At 54.9% G+C, this 24586-nt stretch overlaps 1 protein-coding gene across 1 annotated transcript; it reads right to left on the reverse strand.

The window, feature by feature from the left end:
• Window positions 1-1201: 1201 nt before the first annotated feature.
• TFAP2E (transcription factor AP-2 epsilon) lies at window positions 1202-23667 on the reverse strand. The gene is made up of 7 exons (XM_062014494.1): window positions 23641-23667; window positions 23080-23526; window positions 22711-22762; window positions 5421-5649; window positions 4606-4724; window positions 2000-2141; window positions 1202-1490 (listed from the first exon to the last, which is right to left on the reverse strand). Exons 1-7 carry the CDS (start codon window positions 23665-23667, stop codon window positions 1202-1204), a joined length of 1305 nt encoding a protein of 434 aa, XP_061870478.1.
• Window positions 23668-24586: the final 919 nt, after the last annotated feature.

The raw sequence follows: 24586 nt of genomic DNA on the forward strand, positions 1-24586 counted from the left end.
TAAGATCATGAGAATGACATCGTGGTGTGGGTGTTGTTACATCTATTGCAGCATTAAGAGAAACAACAGCAAGTACAAAATCCTGCAGAACTTCTATAGTCATTATCATCACAGCCTATCTTGTCCATGCTACAGTTCTGTGTATCCAAAACTTCATTCCCATTTCTAACGGCAGAAAACAAAAATGCAAAGACTTTCCTCTTTCAGAAAAGAAACCAAACAAACCCCCAAAACAACAACAAAATAAAAGGCAAAACAAAACAAGAACAACCCAACTCAATTTGATATAAATAAGTTGCACTGGACATCTTAAAACTTTCAGATTTTAATTACACATAAATAAATATATACAGATTTAGAACAGTTCAGTTTGGCCTGGTTCAAGTTCTGCTCCTTGTGCTTTATTCATTATTATTCATTTTAGAAACGTGTGTGCTGTTTATCTGTCCATTGGTGGAGTTTTACTTAGTCCTGGGTTTAAGGTAACCTGCTTTATGCCCAGCTGGGGTTGCAGCAGTCAGCTCCTGCCCCGAGAAGCAGCGGGGTGCAGCTCAGGGCTCCTCAGCCCAGGGGAAAATCTGCCTCGAGTCTCAGTTTGGAAACTGTAAACAAAGTCTGAAACTGCTTTAGATCCAAAGCAGATCTGCTGGCAATTTTCTCTTGGCCTGGATTTAAGCCTGAGCTTTAGATGGGGAAAGAGGAAGGTTTCCTGTGTGTTTGCCTGTCAAAAGCAGCTGATAAATCCAGGTCCAGCTCTCCATCCCACCCCCTGCCCTGGGCTGCTCCTGTCTCTGTTTCCTGCAGGGATGAGGTTTTTGCTCACTCTTCTCAGTTCTTCATTTGGAACAAACTCCTGGAGCGTGTCAGGATCTCACTGTGGGGTTTTAAAAAACAAAACAAACCAAAAATTGCACATGTCTTGGCTTCCTGCATCCACGATTTCAAAACAAAACCAAAAGGCAAACCCCCAAAGCCATGGCCCTGGCTCGTCTCAGTCTCACTTTGTCCATCAGAGGCTTTTCTTCTTAATTTCTTTAAATCTTCTCTTTTTTTTGTCTTCTCTTTCTTTGCTTTATGAGTTTCAGCCCAAATTCCAACGTAGCAGTTCAGACAACAGTGCACTGGATCACCTTTTCCTCCCAGTGCTACCAGTTGTGACTGGGGGAAAGCTCCCAGCAAGGAGAGGGAAGGAGACAGCCCGCTATTTCCGATGCTTCACTTCTTTCTCTGATGCTTTGGACTCTCCAGCCGTGTGCCCGTTCCCTGTGCTGTTCATGAACATTTTATCCAGCCCCTTCAGGGACTCCACCAGGTAGTTCTGGAAGGCTGTGAGTGCTGCACAGATGGCTGGGCCCCCAAAGCCGTGGGTTATCAGGCTGAAATGAGTCAAACAGCTCTGGACACCGGGCTCCAAGATGAGTGAGGGGCGGCTGTTCCCCAGTGGCGAGCGATCCTGGGCTATCAAGTCTGCAAACTCTTTACAGATTTGCCTGAAAGAGAGAGGTTTGTGTTACTATAAATGCTGCTGGATGTAAGTGTGTTTGGGATCTCTCTTCCTGCTTCTCCCTCCCCAGAAGCTCTGACCCCTTCAGAAGCTTTTGGCTGCAGCCTGGGGAAAGCTTCTGGGTGCAGAATCATCGAGTCATTTTGGTGGGAAAAGTCCTTGAAGCTCCCTCACCCTGCCAAGCCCACCACTAACCCATGGCCCTCAGCACCTCATCTATGCATCTTTTCAATATCTCCAGGGATGGAGACTCTGACCCAGCCAGAGTCAGAGCTGATGCTGCTGCTTCACAGTACTGAAATGCTCCCTGGGGTCAGGTTAAGGCAGGACCAAGCCCTTTAATCCATACTAACTACTGACCTCGCTGCACACCCTTCAGATCTATCTGCAGCATAAGATGCTCTTCCCTCCAGAAGAGTAGTTTTTGGTGTTAACATTGCCCTTCCAGGCTGCACATACCTAGGGCAACCATAGCTTGTTGCCATCTGTACTCACTTGGTAGCCAGCAGCATGTTTTTCCTGGTGTGGAGCTCTGTGGGGTCCGAGTGCTGTCGGCACAGGTACTCTGCCGCTGCCTTGGCTGGGAACTCTGTTTCACACACGTACCCAAAGTCTCGAGCCAGGTGAATGGCTTCACCTAGGAGCAGGACAGATTAACAACCCATGTCAACACCTGTGTGAAAGGGAAACACTCTGCAGCAACTTCAGCTGCCTCACAGATGTGCCTTTCCCATCCCAGGGCTCTCTCCACCTTTGCCTTTCAGTGTAGACACGTTACTATGAGTTTCTTTGACTCAGCTGTAAGACAACTAGTCTAAGTGGGTCCAAATGAACCTTTGCCAGCTCTGAGCAGAAGCTGCCTCCTTCCTTTGGTAGCTTTTAAAAAAGCATCAAGGTGGTGCTGGAGTTAGAGCAGGATGAGATGTGACCCTGGGCTACTGCTCCAAAAGGAAGAATGACAGAGGTGTTTATCTCTCACTTGGATGCTTCCCTTGCTGCATCTTTCCCTCCCTGCTGCTTCCAAAATTTCCTGCTGGGTCTCTCTAAATTGAGCAGAGATTTAAACAGGGGTTGAGGGGTGAAGAAGCAACCCTTTGACTGCTAGACAAAACAGGGATGTGAGAAACGGGCAGAAGGAAGAGGTTTCCATCCTCCTGCAGCCAGCAGAGACCCTCGGGCTGGACACACAGGCAGCATATCCATCACCCCTTGGAAATGCCCACCCATTGGTGGAATTGATCCATCTCCAGGCATCCCCGTGGAAATAATCAGAGCTGATGGCAATTGATCATGCCCAACACCCGAAATCCCAGGCAGGCAGAGCTAATTTGACTTGCCCCCCTGCTGCTTGTACGTATTAGGCCATCCATCCTAATAGCATTAACCTAGATCCCAGCACAGTCTCTCCAGCTCTTGGAGCTCAGTCTCTGAAGCCATGTCCCAGTGAAAGTGTCTGTGCTCCCTCTATAACAATAATACTTCCCACTTCATCTCCTCCTCCAAAGGAGGAGCAAATAAGGTAAACCCAGAGAATCAGAACAGCAGTTGTGTGTATGTGAAACAATCAGAAAGTCATAGCTGCTGAAAAAGTTGTGACAGTGAAAAAGGGCTGCAGACAGGGTTTATTTCCACCACAGGTGTCTGCAAGTGGCTGGCCATCCAGCTGAATGTTTTAAAGGCAGTTTGGATGGTGGCTCAGGGAGGTTTCAGCAGAGGGGATGAGGTGTCTGGGTTTTGAATGTGGTGTTGAAGTGAGCCCAGGCTGGAGGAGGGGGAGGCAGAAGGGCCACAGGAGCCTGTCTGGATGCACATCTCATTCTGGGGGCTCAGGCATATTTCTCAGGTTGAACATCTTTCTTATGAGGAAAGGCTGTATGACATGATTCTATGACCTAGGAAGGTGCCTGGGGCATGGGGGCATGAGCCAGTTTCTGTGTGCTGAGTAATGACAACCAAATATCACCTTCCTCTGAGTGAAACATCTCCTGGTACCATACCACACGTGTGCAGGAGGAAACTTAACCCATCCAGCACACATGGCACCACTCTTATTTACTATGAGCAGTAACCCAAACACCCAGCCACCTGAAATCAAACTGTACAGTTTCTTCCTTCCTTCCTTTCTTTCTTTCATCCTTCTCTTTCTTTTAATGGAAATCAGCCTTTCATTCAGCACAGAACCAACTGCCCTCAGTAACAACCTCGGCCTAATGAAGCGGGTCATTTAATTTGCTGGCAACAATGGAGATGATTTGCTATTCAGAAACTGCAGGCAGCTGCCTCCAACACGCTGGGCCCAGACACAATGGATTCCAAAGCTCCAAGGCAGCCCGAGCTGTCATTGCATTTGTTTGCAGTCCCGTGTCCTTTTTCTCCCAAGATGCAGCAGCTACATCATCATTTCCATAGTGCAAAGAGGGGAAAAAAGTAGGAGGGGAGAGAAGAAACAAGGGGCTTTGAGCAGAGGCAGCTCCATGGGCAGGGCTGCCCACACAGAAACAAAGGGCTTTGGGCAGGGGCAGCAATCTGGGCAGGGCTGCCCACACTCTGCCTGCCAAGGGGCATGTTAGTCCCTTGGACAGCTACTATGAGCCCTACCTCCACCTGTAAAACCCCACATCTCCTTGGTCTCACTTGACTCCTGCTCTCCCAGGGCAGGGTTCAGACATGGGGCAGCTCCTTCATCCAGGAGACAAGAGCAGGGACCTGAGTGTGGTGCTGGAGCCCGAGCAGCACAGGCTGATGCTGCCTGAGGGCTCTGTCCTAAGGCACACGGTGCCACAAAGCAGCTGCCAAAGCCTTGGCAGCTTTATTCAAGCCTTTTTATATTGGATTGCTGTAAACTTGACTATTCCAACTGGGGCACAGAAGTGACCAGTACACTCAGATAGAGCTGAGAGGAAGCTCATGGCCATGTTGGGGCTGTGGGTGCCCATGACTGAGTTTTGGCAGCCAGACGTGCTTGAGTCAGCACAGAGGCTTCCACAGGGGTGTTTGCACTTGCAGGAGGTGGTGACCACAGCAAACTTGAAGCACTCTCATTTGTGGAAAGCTGCACATGAAGGGCATTGAAGGTTCAGCACTCCCACGGTGGCTCTTACCTTCCACGAGGGAGGTCAGCAGGGTGACGTTGGCAGCTTTGCGCCTTCCTGCAGGTAGATTTAGTCCAATTTTCTCTAACCTTTCCCTTAAACACCGACCCCCATTTTTGGATTTTGCCCTGAAAAGAGAGAACGAGGATGGGGGAGGGGGAAATACAAAGTAATTCATGTTAAAATAACTACAACTAATCCCAGTTTAAGCACTTAGGTTTGGAAGGAAAGGAGAAAAGGCAACAATGTGATGTTCCCCAATATACCACACACCAGATGTTAATGTGAGAGGGAAGAGCCAGTGCTGAGCACAAAGCTATCAAAGGCTGCCAAGGTCATCAGGTGACTGGAACATGTGTGTGAGGATGAAAGGCTGTGGGAGCTGGGGCTGTTCAGCCTGGAGCAGAGAAGCTTGAGGGGAGACCTCATCAACACTTACAGGTATCTAAAGGGTGGGTGTCAGGAGGATGGGGGGACACTTTTTACTATTGTCTGTAGTGACAGAACAAGGGGTGATGGACATGAGCTGGAACACAAACAGTTCCACTGAAATATGAGGAGAAAGTCCTTTGGTGCTGAGGTGAGGGAGCCCTGGCCCAGGCTGCCCAGGGAGGGTGTGGAGGCTCCTTCTCAGGAGGTTTCCAAACCCACCTGAACATGTTCCTGTGTCCCCTGAGCGAGGGGAATCTGCTGTAGCAGGGGCTGGGGCTGGAGCAGCTCTGCAGGGCCCCTCCAACCATTTAGGGATTGAGTGGTTCTATGATCTGGGGTGACCTCCTGAGTTTCAGCCTCGGGCAGTGCTGGGGCTCTCAGGAGTCACTTACCTGCGGAGGACTCCTCCGAGGAGAGAGGCGTTGAGACACTCGGGGGGCGAGAGCCGTCTCTGCACCTCCCCAACCGTCACCTTGTACTTGGAGGTGGAGCTGAGAAGCGAGAGGCGGCCAGGCACAGAGCAGAAAACCTCGTTGGGATTCGTCACCCCTCCAATCAGACCATCTTTGTTCATCGCCAGGGTGGAAATGGTGGTGCCATTGGCCTTTGAGGGGATGGGCACTGGGAGACAAGGAAGAGAGAGACCATGGCTGAGAGATTCCAGAGCCAGGGAAGCTGCTCAGTGACTCCTGGCAGCTTCCTATCCCCCAGCACCATGCACTGCCATCTGCATGGCTGGCTGGGATAGCTGTTAGTTCCTTATTTTCCTCACTAAAAGAACAGAGGTGGGACGATGAAGCTAAATTAAATAAGGGGGAAAAAGAGAGGAAGAACCCTGGACTCTGCTTTCCCACGCCTCCCAGCTCTCCTGTAATTAAACCCAAGGTTTTGGGCTGGTCTCCTGGAAGGCTAAGGACTGTCCACAGCATTGCTGTCTGGACCTGTGACCAACTTCCCCTCCCTGTCTCCTCTGGGCATGCCATGGAGTTGAGGTGGCAGACCAAAGCACTGGGCAGTCATCCTCAACCCACCCACAAAGGCATTGAGCTGCAGCATGTGGCTGCATCCCACCAGATGGGACTGGCAGGGCTGAGCCACATCTCTCATACCCTGTGGAAAACCCAGGCGATGCTGAGGTGGCCAAGGGCTGTGTTTGCCCACAAGCACCCATGGAAGGAGCCTTTTTGACTTCAGCTTTGGGATTAACCCCACAACAAGCCACAGCTCTCAACTTTCAACATCCCTGACTTAGAAAGCTTGAGAAGATCAACCCCAATGAATCCAGCACAGATTTCCTTTGACTTCATGGGCAAAAAGCAATTCATGTAAGAGGTTAGACAGGCAACAGGGAGTGCAGCACCAGCTCAGGCCCACAGCATCACACTGGGGTGAAACGGGCACAGTTTTCCCCTACATCATGCTGGTAAGAAACCTTCTTAGACGCAATAAAGGTTTAAGTGTGGCTGAAACTCGTGCCAAATCTCTTTGGCTTTTAAGTTCTGACATTAATAACCAATTTAGCTCTGGGGAAAAAAAAGGCCAAAACATGAGAAAAAAAAGGCAAGTTTTGAAAGGATCCAAAGAGGGCTGCAAATGCCATCGCTTCAGATCACTTCAGCCCTGGCATTCCTTGTGGTAATGGCTGTTCCACAATGCACATTCAGGTGGTTCCTGCAAGTAACTCAGCAATGAATACCAGGGTGAGATGCTGGTTTATAGAAAGGAAATACACATGCCCAAAATGAAACAGAACACTCGAGAATTAATTGGGGAGGGTACAAAGAATGGACCTATTAAGGGGGTGCTTACAATCAGCATATTGTAAACATAGCTCAACGACTTGTTAGCTTGGCAATAAAAAAGGAGCACATGTTACATAAAAATGGCTAATGTTTTAAGAGTAAAAGATGAATGGAAAGGAGCTGAAGTAAGTGAAGTTTCCTCTCAGTGTGAAACTTGGACAGAGTGAGGGGTCTGAAGGGTGAGATGCCCTGGTGCCCTGCCAGAGTCGGCAGCTGCAGCGCTGGCATTTGCCACGTTTGGGGTAAGAACAAATACGGGCACACCCCCATGAGACATAGGAAACAAGAGCTGTTTCCAGGAAGCAGCAACTTCAAAGTTTCCTTCCACAGTCCCAGAACAGGTTCTGTTTGTCTCTAGGGAAAAACCTTGAAATGAAAAGTCAGAGCATGTTTTACAAATAACTGTGTGTCCCCTCAGGTCCAGGTACCCAGTGGATGTGGCTTCAGCTGCAGCAAATGCCACCCCCAAACCAGACACCCCTGGAGAACGAGTGTTGCTTGCAGGATCATATACTCTGCCCACGAAGAGCTGTGAATAATGCAAGTTCTGGTGTGTTTGTGCATGCCTGAAATCATGCAGTGGCATCCGAGCCGCATGCGTGGCCGGGACCTGCATCCACACAACAGCCATGCAGGAGAAGGGGCACCCATGCCTCACCACACACAGCCATGAAACCCAGCCTCAGGGGAGGAGGCAGACCCAGCTGGCACCAGTGAGAGTTAACACCAGGGCCTGTGGCAAACTGGGCTGGAGATGGGTCTGGTGTGTTTGCCAATGGCCCCCTGCGTCGGGAGCGTGCGGGAAGGGGTAGGGCAGTGGGAAGGCACGGATGGATGGGTGGTGATGCACAGCAAGGACACACCACAATGCTTTTGAAAGGAATGATGCTACTGTCAGAAACAAACCCTGTGACCCAGAGCCTACCACTGCCAAGGGTAATGCCCAGGTCAGCCCTGCTCCATGCCACAAGCAAACCCTGCAGGCACCGACACCGGGTGCCCGTCGCAGAGCATGAACATTGGCATTGCTCTTCTGCCTTGAGGACTCAGCTGAGGCCAGAACCCATCACTCTTGGCACATGCAGGCACGGCTCAGGGTTGCCTGTGTCATAAGGAGCTGGTACCCTCAGCAGCAGGGCAACCAGGGTGTGAAGGGAGCACCAGAGTGTGCAGCTGGCCGGGTGTCACGCAGAAGATAGCGGCAGCGCTGGAAACCGAGCTGGTCTCTGGAGTCCTGGAACAGTGCTTCAACCATTAGACAGCGTTGCCTCAATACAACAACAACACACACAGCCACATTCGCCATTAATTAGTAATCATTGTTATTTGGCCTCACCTGCTGCTGTTTGCCTGGTCTGATCTGCAGCTTGTTTGCCCATAAACATGCTGCAGGAGGGAGACAAGCTACCATTAAAGCCTGACAGCTTTGTTTCCTTGGCTTTGGGGGAACCAAAATTGTCTCTTGTCATCTGAGTAAACCAAAAGTCCCCCTCGATCTTCAGCTGCTGCTTTCCTGTTCCCGCAAGCAGCAGGTGATCGGAGCACCTGAGCCAGCCTGCAGACAAGAAGGAAGCATCAGAGCTTTGTGGGTGGGCACGGCACGCAGCGACAGCCCAGCGCCCCGGCACGGGAGGATGCCAACCCCCTGCATCCCCTCCACCGCAGCCAGGAGCCACAGGAGCCTTTCAAACCAAGATGGGTGCATGCAGGTGCCTGGGAGCACCCTGGGCTGCTTCACACAGCCTCGTGGTGAGGGATCATCCAAGCTATGGGGCAGAGAAATAAACCCCTGGAGCAGAGATGGGGTTTCACAAGGAGGTTTCTGGGTGTTGGATGCTGAAAGAGCCATGATGTGAGTGAGAGGCACTGGGTGCAGACCTGAGCCCCACATGGTGCTTTGCAGCTGGGAGTAGGAGTGTCACCTCAGTGTTACTGCACTGGTCATGCCTTCTGAGGTGTCCTGGGATCAGCTGGAGGAGATCCACATCCTTAGCACGAGGGCAGGACATTGCCTTTCCCTCAATGAGCTGCTGTCACCCTCCTCATCCCCATGGCAGGGGCTTGGGTGGGCTCAGCTCCCACCCATGACCGTGGAGGATGAGTTTTCAATGGGACACCCCCCAGAGATGCTGGTTCATACAGCAATGGCCCAATGCATTACTCAGCCTGGAGAGGAAAGGGTTAGGTGCTGGTTGCCCAAACCACCTTGTGCTTGCCTCTCCTCCCTTGGAGCCCTGCCTGATGAGTGGGATGGGGCTCAGCTGGGTCACCCCACCCAGGAAGCTAGAAAGGGCAGGACACAGGGTGAATTTGGTTCTGCAGGGCTGTGTTTAGCTGATTCTGATAAAGAAAAGGGAAGAAGGGGCCATAAGTCGTGTAACAACTCCTCAGAAAGCTCCTGAGGAGTGTGAGCTCTTTTATGTCCATCTTTGCTATCTATTGCTATTAATTCTATCCTAATTGCCCCCATACAAGCTCTGTAAGCTGAGTGATAGATGGCTGAACAGAAGGTGAGTTGGAGAGGCAGCAGCAGTCCTGGGGATAAGCTGCTCTCAAAATCAGGAGCTGCAGCCAGACCCCCTAATGCTGGTGGCCTCAGATCCAGGAGCCTCATGGCAACAGCACAGTTGAATCTGGGGGAGCGAGAGGGCGAACACTTGTGTTGTGCTGCTGCCAGACTTGCTTGTAGGCAAGAAATGCTGTGAATGTGGGGGGCTCCTGAGGAAAATGAGCTGCCATGTGGGTTAGTGTCACTTGGGGAGCTGGGGATGGCAGGAGGATTGAAGCCCTGGGCATGGTCCTGGCAGGAGTTACTCTACTGGAGAGAATGTAGATGTGTCTACATGGAAGAAGTTAAAAGCCAAATCTTGCTCTGCTCCCTGAACTCCCCCCCACTCCAGTCATTAAGGTCTGGTTGCTTCACTTTGTCTCCCTAAAGGTGAGGGTTTTTTTGCTCTTTCCTTTAGCTGCCTGGTGCTCCTGAGAGGTTTATTTCCCCATGGGAGAGTTGCTTCATTCAGATTAATCCTGCTGCTTCTAAATCAACGAATCCAAAAAGCCTGGACTGGTGTTGCTGATCCTCAGCTCCTCAGGAAGAGCTCAGCTCGCTGAGAACTTCACAAACCGAAGCCCTGGTGACAGGTTTTGCTCTGGTGAGCCCGTCCTGGGGCTGCTCTGCTGGGTGAGGGAGTAGGATGCAGGTAAGCACTCAGGGCTGCACAGCACAAGGGGCAGAGGGATCTGATTTGAAAGGGAAAACTGATTTTGAAATCAAGTTATGGTGACAGACCTCAAAGAGCTTCCCACTTTGCTAATCCCCAGCCCAGAGCTGGTACAAGACCAGCCACGTAGGTCATTAACCGGCTCCTGGTCCTGTGTGAGCTGACTCATTAGAGCAACTGGGGCAAATTGAGGCACAGAACAAGTTAAATGATTTACCAAAGATCAGGCACATGGGCATCATCTGAATGCACACACTTCTGGTCTGTGGGAATGATTTTATGAGCAATCCAGGCTTTAGAGCATTTCCTAACACTGGGCAATGGCTACAGAAAACTAAACATGGCCTCTGCTTCTGTAACTCCAGACTTCTTTTTAATGCTGTGAGAGATTTGTCACTGCATCATCTCATCCCCTCAATGCTCTCCTGTTTTGAAGTTGGCAACAGCAGCATGTTGCTAATTGACACACAAAGTCTTGCTGCCTGTGGGAAGGGAAAGGATCCTCATCTCATCTGTGTAATGTCCCAGGAAGCGTGTCTGTGAGGCTCAGCATCTCACAGCCTCTCCTCGTGCTGCCAGGCAGGTACCACTTGCACTGCATCACACATTTCACTCCGTGTGAGCTGCCTGCCCTGATGCTACACAGCAGGTACACGTGGCTCTGTCTCCCCTCTGAACTTACAAGGCTTGTGGGCTCCCATCAGAGAAACCTTTTTGTGCTGAGTCAGCTCTGCTTTGCCTTTTACACACACCTTGGGTGTAACTGTCAGAGGATGAAACTCCCACAGCTCCATGTGCTGTGGAGTGAAAACCTCTGATTGAGAGAGTGAGCAGTTCCAAAACAGATCCTGGTTTCCAAGAGCACCAAAGGCTTTGTCCTTTGACTTTCTGAGCTGGAGGGCATCCTGCCTGAGTGAGCTGTCTCCCTGTGTCCTGCACAGCCAGCAGCCTGGGGGGTTGCAGGGAGCTGAGGCTGCAGATGACTCCCTGCTCTCCTTGTTTTATGACACCAGACAAGTCACCTCCCCGATTTGGGCTTGACTGTCTCAATCAATAAAATGGCTGTGATAATATCTACCTGGGAGGGATGCTGAGATACCCAGTGAAAACTTGCCAAGTGATTCCTGGATGAAAGATTTCTCCATATGAGGAGTCCCTGGGTCATAAATGTAGCCAGAAGGAGTTGGTCAAGTGCCCAAACATGGGGTGTGATGATGCTGCATGGAGAGGCAGCCAGGCAATCCCCATGAACATGAGGTCCCAGTGATGCTGCAGGTGTGTGGGGATGCCACAGCTTTGTCTCTGTGAGGGCTTTTCAGGAGACACCAGGCAGCAGGATGAAGAAGAAACACCACTGAGCTGATGATTGCTCAACTGGGAGATGGAGTAAGGAGCCTCCAAGGTGTCCCAAGACAAAGCATCAAGTTTCTGACACTTATTTGTTCTGGTTTGCAGACGTGGGTCCCTCAGCTTTCAGGTACAAAGAAGAAGGAGCAAAAGGAACCCATTCTTCAGAGGCTTTTACTCAGCGAGCTGGAAAGCCTCAGAGAATTTCTTGCTTTTCCCCAATGAGTTTCAGCACAGACCCATCGGCAGCCCTGAGCCTCTGCTGCCTCCTCCTCGGGAGTGATGATGCTCCTTCCCTCCCTATCCTTTCTCTGCACTCACAAACATTTGTGTCTGAATTTACCGCTATGATTCCTGGAAACGGCCCCTTTTACATGCAAATATTGAGAGCAAAAGGCGAATCTGCAGCCCGAGCTCAGGCTCTGCCCGTGGGCGCTGCCGGGAGCTGCAGGATCGCGGTGCCCGTGCTGGGGGATGCTGACCGTGCACCATCAGCTTCTGGGCTGAAAGGGGAAGAGACTTTACTTACAAAAAGGACGAAGTATTGTCTCGTTTCCGTGTGAAAAACAATGTGCTGCCTGCTTGCAAAATGATTTGTAAGCAGGAAAATTTGTGGTACTTGGAAACTGAATTGCTTATCGTGGTGTTGCTTGTTCAGTCCCATTTCCAGCTGCAGCTTGGGGTGCTGCGAGGGGAAAAACAAGTCCAGAGGGAACATGCAAATCGCTGCCTGTCTTACAAGTCTGTTTTCCTCTCTCCATAGATACATTACAGGTAAATCCTCCTCCTCAGCATCGTTGGAATCCCTGGATGTTTGAGCTTTTGTTGCAACACCTCTTTCAAAAGTGGGAGTGTGCTACATCTGAGATTGCATTTTAAAGGGGTATCAGTTAATCCTTTTAGGAGACTACCTGGGACAAAGCAATCTCTCATCTTCAGGCACAGAGCTGTCTCCAGCCATCCCAAAAAGGACTCAGCCCCCTCCCAGACTCTCTCTGGGGCCACACGTGGGTCAGGTCGGCAGGTTGGGCATTGTTGCAGGTTCAAGGCAGCCCAAAAAGGCTGTGAGAGCCCGAGTCGTGCTGCCCTGCAAGGGGACACCTGTGATGTGCAGTCTTGTTTCAGCCTCTCCTCGTGGCAGCTGCTGAGGTTTTGCTTCTGTGATATTGCAGGGCTGCTGATGACAGCCCCGAGTCTTCCCAGGTGTCATTCCCCACAAAACAGGGTGTTGTGTGGCTCAGCCCCATGCTGGGCAGGTAGTGGGGGGAAGCTCTGGCTGATGAATGTTTGTGTGTGGCCTCTGATGAAAGCTGAGGGATTACTGCTGTCTTTCAGGAAGAGCTTTCAGTGACCTAATCTAACTTTCGTTTGAATGTCTCCAATGTAAATTATAAGATGGAGATACATATATAAAGGAATATCTGCATATGGGTGTGAGCCAGAGGCAACTGCTCCTACCAGCCCTTTAAAAGCCCTTTTCACCGAGGGGGTGCTGCAGAGTTCAGCTGCTTCAATTTCCTGGTGTTTCAGCAGAGAGGTATTTATTGATGGTCCGGGGAAGGAGGTCAGTGCCATCAGCTATATTTCAAACCCACAGTCTGTAATTATCCTTTCTTCCCAGAGGGGATTATACAGGTATTTTCTTTATCTCAAATGCACAACCTGAACCAAGTCCCCATGTCAAAGAGCCTCTCTAGGAAACTCGGGCATTGGCTTGAAGGTCTTTTCAAATGGAAGGATGGAAAGAATCTTGGGTTTATCTCTGGGCTTTCCAGATCGCAGAGTCCTGATAGGGAAATGGATCTCAGACCCTCAGAAGAAGAGAGGGAGCAGGGATACAACTCAGCAGCCCTAAACTATTCCCATGAGAAAGCTAATCAGGAGAGGCCCCATGCCTATGCAAAGCTCCCCTACTTAACATTTTGTTTCCCATGCAAATCGATACATTAGGTTACCAACTGAGTGTTAACAGTGCCGTGTGATATGAAACCCATTTTTCTTTCTCTGCCTCTGTTCTAGCCAGCAAAGCACCTGCCCTGAGTGACTGCAGGTGTCTCCTGGAGAGCTTTGGGATGGAGAGATGGGGCAGGGAGATTTAGCCTCCCTGAGACCAGCAGATACAGCATCTCTGTTCAGGATGGTACCTGCCTTGTATGTTGTGTCTTGATAGGAATGGCCAATCCATATAACAACAGAATTTACTCAGACCTTTGCTAAAGCACCTGATGCTCCTTCAGGACTGGGAAGGGGATTAGTAAGCAGTTTGCAATGAATAATTTCAGGTAATGCATTTCTCTGCTTTAGCATTTAGGAATGACTCAGCCTCAGATGTGCTGCTTGCTCAGAATAGTGGCTGGATTTTTTGGAAACTGCTCATAAACAATTTGTTGTGAGTTCCCACGCATTTCCCTGCCCTGTTTCATGGTATGGATGGGGCTGTGCTGGCTGGGGAGCCCCTGATGCAGCCCTGAACAGTACCTTCAGGAATATCCCACTGCAACACAGCAAATATCAGTGATTAAAATGCCCTGCTAACAAATGAAACCCAAGTGCCCAAACCTTTGCAAGAAATGGATGGAAAGGGATTTGGATTCTGCTTTGGAATGTCAAAATGTATTTGCAGAGATTTCCTGCACGTGGGGTTTTGTGTTCATGGCAAGAGCTGCTCTGCCACAGCGCTGTCCCCGTCCCTCCCCTAACGCTGCGCTTCCCGCTCCTACCTCTGTGCCTTCAGCCCAACAGGCAGCTTAATGTGGTCATTCGGATTTTTCCTGAATCTGCAGCTAAGCCCTTTCATACCAACATTAGACAAACACCAGCTATTTCAAGTTCAGTTGCTAACAGCTCTGGGTGGACCTGTGTAGCTCTGCCTCTGCTTGTACAGAATTCCTGCTTCGCAGCGCGCAGGTGTCGGGAAGGCGAGACACGGATCCTGGAGGCTGGACAGCCCAAGGATTTCGGCCAGAGGAACTGCAAACCTGCACTGCTCCGTGCCCACACCAAGGTAAACCTCTCATCCAATGCCACTCCAGCCCAGCTCAGCTGTGCTGCACGACAGCAAAAGCTCCCAGACTCACACACACGGCTCTGCCCCGTAGCGTGAACCGTCACAGGTTTATTCGTTTAGCAGCGCAAACTCCTGTTACATTTTGGCAACCAGTCTACAGGATCTTTATGCATTTAAACAGTTTAATCCATTTTACAGTAACATGCTTGAGAGGGTTTTTTTCCCCCTGTATTCCCTATAGAAGAGCCTGAATTTGTGTGGTTTGGATCTACATAATGTAAAAAGGGAGAACAAAGCTGCAGTGTCTTTCGGCGGATCCCGCGTGAGCCGCGGTAACGTTGCCATCAATTTGTTCAAGTGCATTTAGGTTATTGAAGGGTAAAAGACCCTTCAGCAAAGATTAGGCATGAAGAATAATAGAAAAAATACTTTGCTTCAAAAATACTTTGCTGCATGTAGAACTTGCTGCCAATCCACAGAGGGTGCGGGAGGGTTTCGATCTGAGTCTTGAACCGCAGAGGTTTAAATCTGTCGGTTCTGGAGTCACCAGAAGAGAGGGGAGAGGCTCTGCTCACCCACTGCCACAGGGAAAAGGCTTTTGCTTTTCCTTGCTCAGAAGGAGCCCTGGGTTTCTAACACCTGCATATTGGCAGAACGTCCAGCAAAGCAGACGTGTTGCAGCTCGCTCAGCACCGAGCCCCAGCTGGGACGTGCGGCCGGGGGCTACCAGGGCACACACCAGGCAACTGCACAGCTGCGGTACAGGATGGGACCCACCACGGTGCCAGGAAGGAGCCACGTTCACATCTTCCTATGGGCAAAAAAACATTCTGACCAGCCACAGAAACAGCAGCAGGAGAAACCATCCAGCAGTGAAACTCATCCACACACAGGTGAGTGCAGCGCAGCTCCTGCAGTCTCTGCAAACCCTTTGGTGATGTTTGTTTCGTCAATGACTGCCCCTGGCTCTTCCCAACTTGGACATTGTGCTTGAGTATTCTTGGTCAGATCCCTACCAGCCCCAGGCCTGTGGGTTGCACTGTCTCTGGCACATAGACCATCCCAGGGCTCCTGGGGAGCCCTGGGGACACGCCATCCCCACACAGCCACCTTGTTGGGGACACCACTTGCTCCCTGGGACCTGTCCAACCAGCCTGGAGGGAATAGGGTCCTGATCCCTCGCTCCCTGGCGCCTCAGCACTTGGGTGACTGATGCCAGATAAATGCCTGAGATAGAGGGTGGGGAGACTCGGCCTGGCTGGAATCCCAAGCACGCGGCCGCAGATGCTGCAGAAGCTGTGATGGCTTTTTAGGCTGCAGAGGTGAAACTGCCCCCAGCTCCCCTCATCCTGCTCCACAGCCCCTCACTCCTGAGCTCTGGCCATGCTGTGTTCTAGGACATTTCATTGCAATGGGTAGCTTGGGCTCATTTCTAGCAATTCCTTCTCACTCTCTTGCACTTCTCTGCTCTTTTCTACCAAGCCACAGTACAACCTCTCTCTGAACCAAAGGCGATACCCAGAGCTGGGGATGGGACAGAGCACAGAGACAAGAGCTGAGTGTGCACCAGCTCCAAGCATTAGATCCACAGTTGCTAATTAGTTCCTTCATTAAGAATTAAAATAAACAAACAAATGGAAGGACAGCAAGAATGAGTAATTGCCTAGGATCACCCAGGAAAGGGTGAGATGGTTTAGTGGTTAGGGTGCTAGCTCAGGACTTCAGAGAACCTCCTTTAGGCTCCTCAAATAATTAAGATAGACTTAAAAACATGGTTTTTTCCCTGAGATTATGTATCTTGGAATATTGCTGAACAAGGAGGAATGGTCTATGTTTGCCTTTGCTCTGTGGCAGGTTTGGTGTGACCCTGAGAATGCCCCTGGGCTTGGAGGCACATGAATGAGTCCCTGGGGGTCTCACCTCAGAGCAGCTGCAGGTGGATGCCCTGTGGGACCCCAGTGAGGCATGTGCCCACTGTGTGGCAACACTCACAAAATGAAGATCTCAGTGCCACCTCCTTCAGGGGCCAAACACCACTAGGTGTCTGTCACCCAGCTGAGGCTGCTCCTGCTGGCCCCATTGCCAGCCCACCAGTGGACAAAGCAGCCCCAGTGGGAGCTGGGGCTGTAGCATGGGAGTGACCCACCACCCAGGAGGGTGAGGCCACGTGCTGTGCTCTTCCCCAAAAGCTTTCATGCCTTTACACAGTTCTTAAATGACAGAAGGAGCAGATGGGGTGATAGAGGACAGCCAGCCCTTGGTGACCCCTTTGCCTATGGGCACGGACGGCTGCAGCCCTGCCTCACGAGCAGCTGAGCACCAGACAAGCCACTGAGCTGCAAAAATGCAGCCCCAGAACTGGAGGAAGAGATGCTGCAGAGCCAGTCCTGCATGTCCACACTGCCCCTCTCAGTGCTGTCCCATGGAGAAGCTTCACCTGAGGTCCAGCTCCTGGAGGTTTAACTATTGGTTTATCTCCCAAGCCACACGCCAAAAGGCAAGCCAAGCTGCCTTTCCCAAACCTCCCCTTTCAGAACTGCTCTCTACTTCCAACACAGGGAAAAAATTCATTTAAAAACCATCTAATTAAACAGTAAGTCATGACAAGGTACATGAAACTTGGAGATAACACATGCCTGGGAGGCAGCAGGGAGGTTGAGACAAAGCCCAGCGCCTTCCCCCGGTACCTGCGTGTGTTATCTCACACGAACACACACCTGGCTTTATCCTGGTGCAATTAGAGGACATTAAAAATATCATTTTAATGGAGGAACGGTGATCTGGATGAGGTTCAGAGTAAAAACTTGAAAGCAAGTTTCCCTGTTTGCTTGGGGAGGTGTTGCTGCCACGCACTCCTGCGTGCGCCAGGGAGCAGCGCCCGGCTGCGGAGGTGTGACGGTGTTGGGATGAGCGCTGCATCCCGTGGGCTGGGCGAGGGCTTGTCTAAACTTTCAAGCTTTTGTGAGCAGAGCTAAAGGCAGCAAAAGCTCCAGTCAAGACCCAACTTGTCCCACATGAGCCCCTTTTCCCACTCAGGCAAACTGCCACAGCAGATAACACCGCAGAAAGGCGGGAAGGTTCTGCCAGCCAAGCTCAGCACCCTGCATCTGCCTGGAGGCTCAGCACCCTGCATCTACCTGGAGCCCCAGCACCCTGCATCTGCCTGGAGGCTCAGCACCCTGCATCTGCCTGGAGCCCCAGCACCCTGCACTGGCCTGGAGGCTCAGCACCCTGCATCTGCCTGGAGCCCCAGTACCCTGCACTGGCCTGGAGCCCCAGCACCCTGCATCTGCCTGGAGCCCCAACACCTCCACCCACATCCCTGGACAGTCTTATAAAAGATGTGTCTTTGCAGCCCTGGCTGTTCTACAGGGTGACCTCATTTATTACCTTGCTCATCACAGGAAATGATGTTTATCTAATCAACCATTCTTTCAGGACTTTTTTTTTTTGCTTCCCCTGCCAACATCTGGCTTCATGTGGCATTTCTTACAGCTCAGCTCCTCCCTGTGCTGAAACAAAGCACAAATGGCACCGCTGCCACCATGGCAGCAGCCCAGTCCCACTGGCCACCCTGCACACAGAGCCCACGGGGAGCTTTGGCTCCAAAACCTGGAGCTCGCGTGCGCTGGCGAATGGTTCTGAAGGATTTTGGTCTTAATCTCCCTCCTCTGCTGCATTCCTTAGTAGTGACAGCTACTTCTTGCCATATTTCTAAATGTGGGCTCGGAGCACTCTGAGGCACAGCTTTCCATCTGTCTGTCCAGCATCCAGCCAAACAGGTCCCACATTCCTGAGCAGAAACGCTACCACCGTCACTCCTGAGCGGCTGAAAAGCCTCGGATGGAGGTTCGAACAAGTCCCAAACACGAGGGAGAGCGAATCCTACCAAGCCAGGGGAGTTGAGACCCCACCAAGCCACACAGCACCCGTGGGCTGTGCGTGCCTGGGTGCCACACGCTGCAGGGCTACACCCTGCTCTGTCTGTACTCCAAGCTGTAAAACACTGGAGCCAAAACGCTTGCCCGCGAGCAGGGCGTGCAGGGCCCTGCGGCTTCCCCCTGCTCCCAGGGCCCCCAGCTCACCCCAACCCACCACAAGCAGCACCCCGGGCTGCTCTGGCACCCCAACGTGCCCCCAGGTGCCAGGGAATGAAAGTCATTTTTTTCCTTCATGGTTAAAAACAGCCCCCAAGAGTCTGTATCAGAAGCTGAGGGGATGTCAAAGCAATAAAACTCCTCCTCGTTTTACGACCAAGCTGCAGGATTTTTTTTGCTACCGAGCGCGATGGCACAACGCTGGATTTCATAAACCAAATCTCCCTCTCCTCACCCAGCTCAGGGAAGGACCTGCACCAGCAGCACGGGCTGCTCAGGGCTCTGCAGCCACTTGGCTGTGGGGTTTTGCAGGAGTAGCTCTCCTGGGTTTGGAACTACCAGGGCAGCAGGTGAACTGAGCAGAAATGGGGGGTTGGACTGGATGATCTCTACAGGTCCCTTCCAAGCCCTGCCATTCTGTGATTCTATGATGCAAATGCCTATAGCTGCTGGAGCTGAACCAGACAGAGCCCCAGAGTAAACTTTTTCAGACTTAAATTGACTGTTTTCAAGTCAAATACCTCCCTGGTCTTATATAAGTGCTTGCCAGGAAAAAAAAAACAGCCCATACAAAACAAAACCAAAAAACCATCAACGACAACAACAAAAAGACACAAACCCCGTGTCTGAAGTCCTCGGGAGAAAGAAGGGAAACGAACAAACGCATCTACAAGAGACTCACAAAAGCTCTGCTGCCCTAACCGAGATTTTACCTACTTAATTCTCACACTAAATGCATCCCCCGTTTGTCACGCCAGTACCGGGGGAAGCTCATCCTCCGTTCCCGAGTGCTCGCGCGAAATCCCGGCTCTGCCTCCGGCACACGCAGCCTCCCGCACCGAGGAGTAACGAACCGGAGCCAGTCCCGAGCGCGCTGATGGAGATGGAGCCGGTTTTCGGTCCCTATCGGGTCTCCTTCCACCGGGACCCGGCTCCCCCTGACCGGGATGCGATATCCCCACTTCTCCCCCGCTCCCACCGTCGCTTGCTAAATTGGAGCCTCCTTGCAGTGAATGGAGCCGGGCGCTCCCCAAACATCCCCTGAAACGACGGTGGCTGCTACGCCCGTTGCAGTTTAATTAAGAAGGAAAAAGGGAGAAAAGCAAACAGCCCGGGACAGTCGCGGCGGGACCCGGTGTCCTTGGTTCCGGGGGGGACACATGTGCAGCCACAGCCCCCGGCACGGGGACCGGCCCCGGAGCCCCCCGCGGCTGCCGGCGCTTCCCCCCCGTTTCGTGCGCGTTTTGGCTGGGGATGCCCGCGCTTGGCTTGAATTAAAAGCCAAGTAGAGGAGTTAAAAGGTGGCTTTTAGGGATTTGGGGCAAGTGATTAATATTTTTGTTCAATCGGGACAACAGTATCTCGGCAACTAATTAAGGAGAGATTTCTCTGTTTTCACATGCACAGATTTCTATCAGGTTTCTGTACCGACAGCAATTCAAGGATTAATCATCCCCGGTGCTGTACCGGAGACCACGGCGCGATTTATGCCGAAACGGAGCCGCTCCCCGCGGGAACAGACGCGCCGGGAAGTCCCGGACCCGGGAAGTGCCGCTGCCCCCGCACCTCCGCCCGCATCTGCCCCCGCACCTCCCGCCCGGACCCCGCTCGCGGTTCATCTCTGACATCTGTGATTTCTGTTTCTCTCCTGGGCTGCGATTCCTCCCGGGCGCAGGGACCGGGCTGTTCGCCCCCGCTCTGGCTCCGGGAAGCAGCTCAAGGAGCGGAGGAAGAACGGCTCAATATTTCTTTTTAAAACGGTTAAAGCAGGCTGAGAATTCAATTAATTCGAGCGGAGGGAACCGGCGTTGGCCGCGACCGCCCGGCAGCCCCGACGGGGAGCGAACCGCCCTGTTACCGGGGGCCACCACGGCACCGGCCGCCGCCGCCGCTGCCGCACGGGCCTCTCCCGGTCCCCGGGACACCCCTGGCTGACGTTTCCCTCATCCCCCGCCGTCTTTTTGAGCCAAACTCGTCCGTTTTAGACCACTGATATTCGCCCGCGGGGAAGGGAGAGCGCGGCCATCGAAATACAGGCGAAAAGGGGTCCGAGACGGTGCCGAAGCTCGTTCCCAGCCCCGGGCAGCGGTGCAGGATGCGGCCCCGCCGTGCAGCCGCCGAGGCTGCCCCGGGACCGAGCCGCAGCCCCCGCTGCTGCCGCCGCTACGAGAATCCCCCCGAGGGCTCTGGCGGCCGCTCTGGGGGGTCCGCCCGGCTCCCCCGCAAATACAAGTTTCTCTTTGGATTTATCGATCTCGCCACCGCTCCAGTAAACTCACGGTGGAGCGGGAACGCGGAGCCGGCTGCGCATCGCTCGCAAGCTGCGGCCGAAACCGGGCTGTTCCCCTAAATATACTTTGCACCTTCATCCCAAACACAGTGGGGAAAAATAACCCGAGAAAACAAGAGCGGGAAGAGAAAGTGTCCGCGGCTCAGGGGCTGCAGAGGAGCCCGTTTTGCAGCCAGGGTTGTTTTCCTCTGTTAATGTTAGGGGTTTGTTTTGAAAGAGAGATGAGCGAGAGTCACCAGGCAGAAACCTGGCACTAAACAACAACAAATTCTCCCGAGGGAAGAGGGAAATTTCGAAGTAATGGCGCGTCTTGAAAAAAAAACCGAGGAGAGTTAAAAAAAAACCTCCCTAAACCAAACCCCGGTGTAAGTTCACCCGAATTTCACACAAACTCCCTCACTGCAAGGGGTTCCCGAGGGGCCCCGAGTCCTGTTGGCACACGTGGACGGCGAATGCTCCAGCCCAGCGAGTGGGCATCAGCACCCCAAAGATTGCTGCGATCATTTGTCATGCAAGGATATTTAATGAACCGTCTCGAGCGCGTTCTAATTAAAGTTAAAACCATCCCTGTCGTTTCTGCTCCCCTGCAACGCCGCTTGAAACGAGGATGGGCTCTGAGAGCAATGAATTTCGTGGCGAGGGGGCTGTAAGGAGCCGCCAACGCTGCTCCCCCCGTGTCACCATCGAGGAAGACCCAGGGTCGGGATATTTTTCCCGCATTGCCGGGCTGGGCAGTGCCCGAGGTTCGGCTGCGATCGGGCCGTAGGAAACACCCCGTGGCCAGCCGGGACTGGGACCGGTGATCGCTGCAGCCCCGGCCGCAACCAGCGACCTAAAAGCTGCCGTTTTCAGGCCAGCCGGAGCCAGTCCCGCCTGCTCCCGGCACGATCGGCGTTTTCCCCGCAGACCCCGCGTCCCATTGGGCTGCGGGTACCGGGTCCCCCCTAGTTACCCCCGCCCGGCCCGCATCGGCGACACTCGTTTCGTTTGCTCTCCTGCGTGGAAGGCCCGTGCCATGGAGCAGCGGCTAAATGCGGCCTGTCCGTCTGCATGTTTCGGTTTGACATCGCGGGGAGAAGCCGAGGGCAGCGATCGAACGTCGCCCGGACGGCACCGCCCCGAGCGGCGGATCCCTCGCTCCCGTCCCCTGCTCCCGGCGACCCCGCGGCGGGGTTTGGATTCGAAAGCTATTTCATGGAGTCGAGCTGCTCTAACTACGGGGCTTTGTCGGGAAGCAGAGGGGATGCTTAACCGGTGGGGGAGAACCCGCAGTCAATTAGGAGAGGCGGCTAGAGACACCGGAGGCATTGCGGGGCCATTGCCCGCGGCTTCGCTTCGATGCTCCGGCGCTGGGGGACGAGACGAGGCTCCCCGCCGCTCCTACGGCCCCGCCACCCCCTCGCCGCCGTTAAATGTGTTCTTTACCCCCTAGACGAGCCCCGGGAGTGCGGGGAGCTGTGCGCGGCCCGGGCTGCCTCCTGTGCCGCTGAGTGCAGGGCTCTGGCCCGAGGTGACGGGACCGGGAGCGCCGGGAGCTGCTGCCGAGCCCGGCCGGGACATCCCCGGGGCTTCCTACACAAACCACCCGCGGCTGCCGGCGGGACGGGCTCCCGGTGCTCCCCGGTGCCGGCCCGTCCCGTCCGAGCCCCTCCGTGCCCGATACCGGGAAGGTGCGGCGGCCTCGTTACCGCCCGAGGGAGCCCAAGGGGCCCGGGGCCGAGGGACACGCTGGCCCGCCGTCACTCGCCGCTTTCGTTTCAGCCTCGCCGAGGACAGCAGCGGGACCTTCCCACCGGGAGAGGAGCGGCCCCTCGGACGGCTGTCGCGGGGGGAAACCGACGCGGGGCAGTCCCGAGGGCAAGAGTAGGGCGCAGAGCCCGGCCCGATGCCGCATCCCGCGGTGCCGCCGCGTTCTTACCTTTCTTGATCACGGACTGATCGAGCAGGTTCATCCCACCGTCGTCCACGGCCTGAAAGCACCGAAGCAAGAGCCGTCAGCCGACGGCTCCCCGTGCGGACGGGCACCGGCCGCGGTCCCGTCCAGCCGCTGCCCTCCCCGCCAGGACGGATCGTTCGGGAGCAGACAAGCCCCTGTAACGGGTCTCTCGGCCCGACGGTTCTCCTCGCCCGGGTGTCCGGACGCCGCGAGGACCGACCCATCCCAGCCGGGCACCCCACTCTCTGCCCCGGGGGCACCCTGGCAGCGGCGGGATCAGTCTCCGCCGTGCCCGCGTCTGCCTCCCCTGTCCCCGGGCCCCCTTCCCGGCCTCCCTCCGTCCGCCAGTACCTGGATGTCCTCGATGCCGTGGTGGCCGAGGCCGTGGAGGCCCAGCGGGCCGTCGGCGAGGCCGTGGCCGGCGTCGGGCAGCCCGTGGAGCAGACGGGGCACGGCGGGGTACTCGCGGCGGGGGTCGAGCCCCAGGGCGCGATGGGTCTGCGAGAGCAGCCCCGCGTCGTCCTGCCGGCCGCGCTGCGGGGGCCAGGCGGGCTGCTGGTGCTGGTGGAGCGGGCTGAGCGCCGCGTACGGGTCTCCCAAGTGCGGGTAGCCGGGCTCCTGGCCCTGCGGGTAGGGCAGCGGCGGCTGCGGGTACGGCGGGGGGAAGTAGGGCGGCTGGAAGTCGGCGGCGGGCGTGTGGCAGAGCGGCGGCGCCGAGCCGTAGGGCGCCTGGTTGAGCGCGGGTAGCTGCGGCAGGCGGGCCCCGGCCGGCGCCCCGGGCAGCCCCTCGGCGCGGTCCTGCAGCGGCGGAGACAGCGGCGGTGAGGCGAGGGGGGACCCCCGGCCCCGACCCCCCCCACCTCGGCCCGGCCCGGCCCGGCCCGGCCCGCCCGCGCCCCGACCCGCACTCACCATGCCGGGGTAGCTGTGCACTAGCATCTGTGCGGGCCCGCGGCGAGCCCCGGGCGGGCCGGGCCCCGGGGGTGCCCCCGTCTCCGCCCCTCTATCCCGCCGGAGCGGCGTCTCCCATCGCCCGCCCGCTCCTCTGCGCCGGCCCCGACTCCATGCACGCCAGTTATAGCGGCGGGGGCGCGCCCGCCTCGCCGGGAGCGCGCGTCAGAGCGCGGGGCCGGGGACGCGCCGCCCGCTCCCGCGGGGCCCCGACGGCTCCCGACAGCGGCCGACCACCGCAGCGGGTCGGCGACAGGAGCCGTTCGTCGCGGGGGGCGAAGGGGTCTCGTCACCCCCGGGAGCGCGGCTGGTGCCGCTCCCCGTGCCGTCGGGCGGCCCCGCTGCCGCCGCTCCCGCCTCACACGGCGCCGCACATCGCCCCCGCACATCTCCCCCGCCGGTGTCACCCCCGACTCCCCCCGCCCCGGGCCGCGTCGCCTGAGATCCCGGCTGGGGAGAGCCCCGGGCGGCCCCCGGTTACCGAGCCCCGAGGGCTGGGAGGGCCCAGGGGTGCGTGCAGGCTGCGGGACCACGGCGATGCTCTACGGTTTGACTTTATTAGCCCGAGCAGGGAGCGGGACCCCTGCCGTGAGCACTGCGAGGGAGCCGGCCGCAGCCGTAACCTCCGCCCGACGGCGGCCGCAGCAGGGCCCGGGGTGCCGGTCTTGCCAGGAGAGCTCGGGGGTCCCCCAGGGGCCTTTCTTGCTCCTCTCCAATGGGGAGCGGGGAGCCCCAGCCGGGGCCCGGGGAGAAAGAGAAATGTCTGGGGGTGCTGAGGTCCTGGCTTCCTCCCCGAGGGGACGGGCGGGAGGGCGAGACAGAGCCAGGGGAAACAGGAGAGCAATGACCGGCGGTGTGCCTGCCTCTCTCCTCCCGCCCCCTTCTTCCCTCCTCCTCTCCATCCTTC

Source organism: Colius striatus, chromosome 24 (genome assembly GCF_028858725.1).
Source record: "Colius striatus isolate bColStr4 chromosome 24, bColStr4.1.hap1, whole genome shotgun sequence".
Taxonomy (NCBI): domain Eukaryota; kingdom Metazoa; phylum Chordata; class Aves; order Coliiformes; family Coliidae; genus Colius; species Colius striatus.